At 37.0% G+C, this 8,652-nt stretch overlaps 1 protein-coding gene across 1 annotated transcript; it reads right to left on the bottom strand.

Annotated features, from left to right (window-relative positions):
* Nucleotides 1–1,088: 1,088 nt before the first annotated feature.
* LOC136267203 (alpha-L-fucosidase-like) lies at nt 1,089–8,652 on the bottom strand. The gene is made up of 10 exons (XM_066062284.1): nt 8,297–8,652; nt 8,050–8,156; nt 3,504–3,637; nt 2,900–3,033; nt 2,732–2,829; nt 2,423–2,552; nt 2,286–2,371; nt 2,094–2,178; nt 1,591–1,721; nt 1,089–1,329 (listed from the first exon to the last, which is right to left on the bottom strand). The coding sequence occupies exons 1-10, from the start codon at nt 8,632–8,634 to the stop codon at nt 1,223–1,225; spliced, it is 1,350 nt and encodes a 449-aa protein (XP_065918356.1). The 5' UTR covers nt 8,635–8,652; the 3' UTR covers nt 1,089–1,222.

The following is an 8,652-nucleotide window of genomic DNA, read 5'->3' as shown; positions in this document are numbered from 1 at the left end:
AGTTGGTTTTCCTCTTGGGATGTCACAAAAAGGGCGCATTTTCTGGACCGACTTGTTGCTAAAGTGACCCCAGATAAACTTTTCGCGTTAACACAGTCTGTCAACTTGTCAGAATCCGAGCAGATTACCGCGGATAGCTGTACAACGTTTAATGACCAACTGAAGTATTTTGAGTACTGTTTTGCTGGCTGGTCTACAGAACAACGTAACTACTTCGTGAACATATTGGAAAGTATTGATTACAACGTGGTGTGTGCTTTTTATGATAAAGTGGCCAGTACTGCTGGGCAAATCTAGAGGCGTTTCTGATTGGAGTGGTTTGTCGTGATGCACATGATTTCTTGATTAAATCTCTTGGTTTGTAGTGAATAATGGAAGGACTATTTGATACAGGAACTTCAGAGCACTGGACAACTGTGATCCAGCTCACATGCAGCATTTAATTCATCACAATAGGCATCACTAAGACCAGGCAAACTTGATTGATTGTTTCTCATTCCTTTTTACCCCACCGCCTCTAATTTCATTATTGCTGTTATCAATCATGTGCACACTTATTTTGGTGCTAAGATCATTTTACAGCACAGCAAATGTCACTTTCACATCAGAAACAGTGGCATATAGTTCTTGTAAGGCTTTAGCTAACCTTTATAGTAAGACGGCTTGATTTGGAGCTAGTATTTTCTTTAATAATGAAAATTTATCTCCCGCCCACATGGAAATCTGAATTTTTGTGGATGAGAAACAAGTAATCAAGTTTGCCTGGCTTAACTGCTAAGCACTGCTACATCAGCACTTTACATATTAATTGTGTATACCCTTATTGTAAGGCCATCACACGTTTGTTAGAGATGTATAACTTATTAAGCTATGATTGAAACAATTGACCTGTATCAATGAATGACTATATGGACAGATTTAATATAAGCAGTATTTATTTTAAAATCTGCATGTTATAAATTTATGGGGTGCTGTTTGGTAAAGGATCTCATCAATCCTGAAGTGAATATTCTACCCTAATAAACCAACAATGCATTTTGTGAATACTCTGAGTGTTCTATTAGAATAGGTGTTTGCTACACTCTGCATCCTGTTTTGCAAGTATACTGAATTTAACAAATTGTTGCAAGTTACTTTGTACTGTGGGAAGAAAACTACTAGAAATGCACTGAATGATGAAAATAATATGAGAGTGTATAGGCATTGCTCAAATGAAAGTTCATCACATTGAGATCTTCAGACTCCAAGCCCACTGTAACTCGGTATCTGGTAGTAACACAGGTAGTGTAATATGGAGACCTTCTGACTGAACAGTGTATGAAATGGAACCTGGAATGAAAAAGTTATTTGAAAGCAATAAACAATAATTTTACCAGCTGAAAAAAATTATGCAGTGGAACCTTACTATAACAGATATTTTGGAACCAAAAAATTTGTTGCTGCAATATAATGTTTCCCTCTTTTAAAAGAGGTGAAATTGTATGGAGCCAAATCTGTTGGGAAAAAAATTCTTTTTGCAAATATGGAGAGATTTCCTATTGTGGGCCCTCAAAGAGTTTCACTGTACGCTAAACTTACAGGATCACTCACCATCGTATCCAAGCATCTTTACTGAATGAGGTTTACTGGTACCCTTGAAGGCACCCAGTATCACTGCCCCATCCTTAGGCCACTCCACCAATATAGCATATACATTTTTACCATCACCACTAACAGTATACCTGTAATGATATGGTGTGGAAGATGTACAGTACAGCAGTTAAATTCAAAATTGATTATGACTGTTCAATTAGCTCAGTTTGAAGGTGTATGTTCTATTAGAGTATTTGAGGAAATTAAGGTCTGTGTTTGAACATTTTTTTGTCATTGTCCGAGACCATTGGAAATTGGGTAAGCAAGAATATGTACCAAATTCTCAATGGTTTAGACTCATCATAATAAACTAATAAACACCTTTAGCTTTGTAACTGCTATAATTATTTTGTTACGGACATTGTATTAGACAATACACTGACAAATACAATGAAGACACCACTGTTATAACTAAGAAGATTGCTGTTCACATCTATTAGGGAGAACATGGTACAACAAACCAGAGAGATGATGTTGTGGTGTCATTCTGATGTGTCCAAGGTCTTGAGCCATAAATTGCCTCTCCATTAATTTCAAGCCATGAACCTGGGTATTACAATACATCATACATGTACTTGATGACATACGTACCACATAGTACACACATAACACTACACACACTACACATACACACACATAATTACATGGGGTACCTATCTGTAACAGTCTCTCTTCAAAGATCGGTGTAATTCTACCATCATGAGTAGGACCCACATTTAGCAGTAAATTACCATTACAACTGTAAAGAGAATTACTGACACACAAATCACATGCACTACACACACTTTACCTAACAGTTTGTACAAGAATTGATACTAGTGTTTGGGCAGTAGCATAGTCATCAATGCTCATGTTACGATCATATCCCCAAACATGACCTTGCATGGGATAGTAATTCTCCCACTTGTGAGCCTGATATGCTGAATAGAAAAACAGAACAATTAACCCAAAAGAAATACAATGGGTTGTGAAACCTGTCTAAGTAGCAATTGCACTTGTATATATAGAAAGACTATCTCTCCAATTTTAAATTCCTTTACTACTCGTAGATGTCTAACAAAAGTAATGGCCTTAGACAGGTTCTATTTTTGTTACTTACAAGGATCATGCAAGTTTCTACAAGTGTAGTATCCACCATGAGCACACTTACTACCAATACCCCATCTGTCATTGACCACTACTGTATCCTTCACTGGACTGTAATTGCAATTGTATTTGTAATTACACTGCTGTATTTGTAATTACACTGCTGTATTTGTAAACAAACCTGTCATTGTAGAGCCATGTTAAGAATTGTTTACTGTTCCAGTAGGTATCATTAGCAGTCCAGTCACCATCACTCCATATCAGCTCTGGATGGTAACCATCAATGATCTCTTGTAGTTGAGGTATCATCACCTCCTAAAAGTGAGATGGAAAGTTTAACAAAACAAAAAGAATCTTGCATTAATTAAAGAGACTGAGCTATGTATATTACATTCAACGTGCAGTAAACACGATTAGGTAATTCAGTAACACACACTCCACACACAAGCACAGTCAATGCAGGCAATCCTCTTGGGACAGGACTTGTAACCTGCAGGAGGCCGTACCATGTAAGGTGTGGGCACCACCTGAATCTTCATGAATCATGGATAGCTGGGCATTTACTTTCCTGAGGTACCCATTCATGTTACAGCTGGGTGAGCTGCCTTCCTAGTTGACACCAGGCCACCAGGTCCCCATTTAAACAACTACGTAGGTAGACCAGAGCATACCTGTATATCCACACGCACGCATGTACGAACACATGCACACACACACACATGCATGTACTATACAACATTTATAGTCCATTATACACAACTGTCAACTTAATCTGCAATACTTACGTTCACATAATTTTGAGTAGTACAGTTATTTTCGTCATGATCTTCAAGATATAGTGGATGAAAAAAATCAAGTAGTGAGTAGTAAAGACCAAAGTGAATGTCAGTATTTTTTCTGATTGCTTCAGCTAATTCTCCTGTAAACAATAGTAAGATATGTATAGGCAATGTACAAGTTACACTAATTAGATGTGTACTCCCCTGTATATAGGAGAAATTTTGTGTTAGGGTACGCAAAATTTCTCCTATGTAATAGAGGAGTGCCTGTGCTAAAATAGCATACCCCTATGCCAAGCTGCACGCCTAGGAGAAATTGTGTACCCTACACAAAATGTCTCCCATACTGTACAGGGAGTGATCTTGCATGCCCTATGCAATATTCTTTAAGATTTGCCATTTATCAGTTGTCATAAATTACGTGCTATTGTTTAGGGATGGGTAATGTTCATAATGTGGTTTTCATCTTTTCGATTCTTGTTATGAATTATTACTGCAGTAAAGAACATGTACATACTCTGTACATTATGTACTGTGTACAAAATGATAAGCTTACCATACAGCACGGCAGTATTGTATATTAGATCATGAAGGTTTGGGCTTTTCTAGCTTAATATATCACTCTAAAACCAGCTTAATTTTTCTTCCATGACAGCATGGCAGCATTGGTTAGGTGTAATCGAGGCCAAAAATGTCTTCAGAATGACCCTAAATCCTTCCAACAAGTTTTTGTGAAATTTTAAACGTTTTTACATAACCTAACTGAATTTCCTACTAACTGACTGCCTAATGCCTCCAGCCAAGCATAACTCCATAATGGATAAGGATTTCTGGATGCTGCTTCATTGCAACACATGCCTTTTCACCAACCACAGCAGCAGCTACAGTGCATGCATCATGGATTTACCTTTATCCTCCTTTGTGTCTCATTTCTTTTCGCTGACAATGCAAGGTGTCAAGTATTGAGTGGATTGATCACAGTGACACTTCTCGTATTGTTCTTCATTTGTAACATTGCATAACGGAGTGAACATAGCTGAAAATGAAGCATAATGGCCACTTCACTTTTCATCATCTATGTAATTTAGTGTTGATTTTTGTGTGTGTGTTTGTGTGTGTGTGTGTACGCGCAGGCGTGGTGTAATGTTTGCTGTTCTCTTGCTTTGTGTCTATAGTTGTGCATGTATGTTTAGTTCCGTTGCTGTTGTCTTTTTTCTTGTATCACTTCAACAAGGAGGAACGGCATTGTAGTGGTGAGTATGAAACAATAAATCAGTAATTGATTGTTGGGATACACGTTCAGGCACGAAATTAATATTTTAGTATTAGTATTATTAACGGACATTATTTATAGAATTATAGGCTCAAGGCCTTTGAGTTTGTTCATATCCTGTGTTATAGTCCAATAATTATCAAGTCTATTCTTAAAATCATTAAGATTGTTGGCTGTCACTACACAATTTGGGAGGTTGTTCCAATTTTATGGCATATCTGGCACCATTCTTTCTTTTGATGCATTACTTGTGGATTCAGCAGTCATAATAATAAGTAAACAAAATTTAGGAATTTTACATTGGATTACGGATCAATGGGAAAAAAGTAGTGCAACAAGGGAACAGTAAAAAAATATTGAAACAAGAGTCTAGGCGGGTTTCCAGGGAATTCAGGAAACTCTTTGGAGTCTACTACACACATACTGAGAAACTGAAACCAGAATCTGTAATCTATCACGAAACAGGACACATTTTAAACCTTTATCTTGGTTAAGTAATAGTTTCTCACATGATAGCAACACTTGTAGCATTGTTCTGGCCAATAACATAGGTGAAAAGATCGAGATACTCTAATAAAGCAGTGGCAATGTAAATACTCTAATATAACAGTCACTTAGCTGCATGTAGTGGAAACCCCTTTTCAAAATTCCTGTGTATGCCCCTGCTGCAGATATACTAATGGACAATTAATCCCTAATTTAGTCACGGTTATAGACTGAAGTATAGGAATTTTAGTATATCCGCAGGTTCACTACTTTTTAGTATTCCCTTGTTTCACAATTTTCTTCTCTTTGATCTCTAATCCAATGTAAAATTCCTAATCTACCTGTAATACATAATCTAATTAAATCTATTCACTCAAGTTTAATTACACAGTAGAATCCACACCACATATCTTTCTTGCATTATTGTGGGTTTTACTCTTACATGGTAGCTCAAAATGAATTTTGTAAGATCCTCATGTTTTTAGGTGAACTAAAATTCATGGATGGTGCAACAAAGTGAGGCATTCACTGTCTTGTTTGATGACCTAGTTAGTGCTAGACTATGTACTATGCGCAAAATAGTGCTAAAATTAATGTTTACAAATAAAATACATCACCTTAATGTTGGGTAACAATGCTGTGATGTATATAATAAGAAAGTGGAGAATAACAGCAGTAAGTTACAAAAACTACAGTACTAAACTTACAAGCAACTAGAACTACAATAACTGCTTTAAAAAAAAACAGAAACAGCACTTACCTAAAGCCTTTACCATCCTCTGGACACAGAGCATAGTGCCTGAGAACCATTCTGGCTATATATCACCACAGAGTAATTGATAAGCGTTGCAGCAGTTGCCTCCTAGCTCCCTCTTGGGACACAAACCACCCTTAATAATTGTATGATTAGCAATTGTAAACAAAGTAGATTAAAGCAAAAGGTGACAAAACACCAAATAACTTGCAATAAAATCACCTCCATAGTTGTTAACAGTTTCTAAACAGTTTTAGCCTCCTCTTCAGAACGTTGAGCTAGATCCTGAAAAACAGCTAAAAATGAAAAGTGGATTATTTCAGCCAACCAGATGATTAGTGGTGATGGTACAAGTGTCATCAGCAGACATGTGTGGTTTGGCTCCGTCATAAGTTTGGGAAAGGGTTGCAATGGACACTGCACTTTTATGGCTTCCCCATAGGAATTGTATTACAAAAATTTTTATTGACCATATATTGTGTCAGGAATTTGAATGAAAAGATTTTGAAATATTTTTAGCGGGTCAAGCAGTACTACAAATGAGCAAAATTTCAAGATCATGTGTAATTGCATCCATGAGTTATTAAATGTTTTTGAGGATTCAGCTCAACATGTACATACTATAGAGAAATTCAATAAGACCAAAGGGGTATTAAAAAAATTGATATTAAAACATGAGTAAGTGGCCAACTTGTATATCTTCATCAAAGAATATGTAAAGCTTTTATACCATAAGCTTTTCCGAAATGACGTCACACTAAATTTCTATATTTGGGGGTATTCTTATGTTTTCAAGTATTGCTTCCTATGACGACAAACTTTGATGAAACATTTTGCAATTAATAAAGATGGTTTCAAAGGAAAAGACCAGGTATGGTTAGTACGTAAATAATAGAATACCCGTTCTACTCTACTTAGAAAACCAGTCAAAACTTTTGTAACCACATAAGCAAACTACTTTCGTTGCCTTTATATCCACCGTACCTGTCAGTTTTTGCTTGATATTGTCTTCATGAATTTACAAACAATTGATCTTTATCACACATAGGACCCAATGCTTTAAAATGTTAGAGTCCCCCTAATAGAGGCAGCCATTTCTAGGAGTGACGTCATTTTGGAACATAGAGGTAAATATGCTTCACTAACAGGATTTTTATACAAAATATCTCCTATACTAACTATATGGGAGACATTTTGTGAAGGGTACACAAAATTTCTTCTATAATACAGAGGGATGCAGCTTGGTGTAGGGGTACACTATTTTAGCATAGGTACTCCTATATTATATAGGACAAATATTGCATAGGGGTATGCAAATTTACTCCTATATATATGGGAGTGCGAAACTAATTAGTATAATTTTATCTTTAACCTTGCATGCCTACGTACTCTTTTCTATGTTGGATTTGGAAACCAGTCAGCAGAGTTTCTAGAACTGCCCCTGCCTACTTAACTACAATGTGTGGCAAATATTCAGCCATTGTTACAATACATAAAAAAGCATTTTCAATTCTTACTATTGCCACTTTGCATAGCTTAACAATACCTATCATATGGTATTAATATACCAGAAGAATAAGAGCATAGCTGGTCTGGTTTTCTGATACTGTATGTCTTAAGTTTGGTGAATCAGCAAGTGACAAAAGTTTGGTGAATTTACCATGCAGAACAATATACTGATAAATGATTGGTGAATAAAGTTTGGTGAATTTCCCCGATTTGCCAATCTGCCACACTTTAAAACAGCAGGACAATGAAATACTCCAGCACTTGGCTATACAAATACCACATGTTTTTGTCACAGTTCACCTGTGACATCACTGCTCTATAGCTAAAAACCTTACTGATTTGCAAACCACTTCAGTGACTTTACAAACACTCACAGCACAATCAACTTCAGGTATATGTACACCAAATTTACTAAAATTAAACCATAGATCATAGAGCCAGAATTCATGGCTTTATGATGTGACAAATCAAGCCCAACAGCTCTGAATAGCTGTCCTGCTCGACAGTTGTGCATTAACTTAAGACCTTACCTACTATATCTCTGTGAGGACCTAGGTCAACACTGTTCCAGTTCCAGGAGTACTTGGATGGCCAGTTAGTCCAACCCTCGTGATGTTTGCTCGTGAAGGCGATGTACCTAGAGCAAGAGAGAAAAAAGACTAACATTACGTAATCTTACGTAAACACTAATCCTAGCTACGTATGTACTTCACAAGTTAAAGAATGACAAGAGCCTTCAGTGAGACGTATAAAAACTGAACCAAAACTCCATCTTACTTTGCTCCAGATTTCTTGAACAGAGTGGCCCACTTTACAGGATCCCACAGCTCCGCTTTGAACATTGGAGCGAAGTCTTGGTACTGGAAATTAGGTGGATAGTTCTTCTTCATGAATTCGACGTAACGAGGATCATGTTTGTGTTTCCACAAGTACCAGAAATGTTCCGAGCCATAACTCGGGACAGAGAACACACCCCAGTGTATGAAGATGCCAAATTTCGCGTCCTCATACCAGCTAGGTATCGGTCTGGCATCCAAAGATGACCAATCCGGAGTGTAACTCGCCAAACTGGCCACACAGAGAACGGCAAACAGCAACAACTTGAAAACCATCATGATGACGCGCTACGGATA

This window comes from Dysidea avara, chromosome 9 (genome assembly GCF_963678975.1).
Source record: "Dysidea avara chromosome 9, odDysAvar1.4, whole genome shotgun sequence".
NCBI lineage: Eukaryota > Metazoa > Porifera > Demospongiae > Dictyoceratida > Dysideidae > Dysidea > Dysidea avara.
This window is presented reverse-complemented; position numbering and strand designations above follow the sequence as displayed.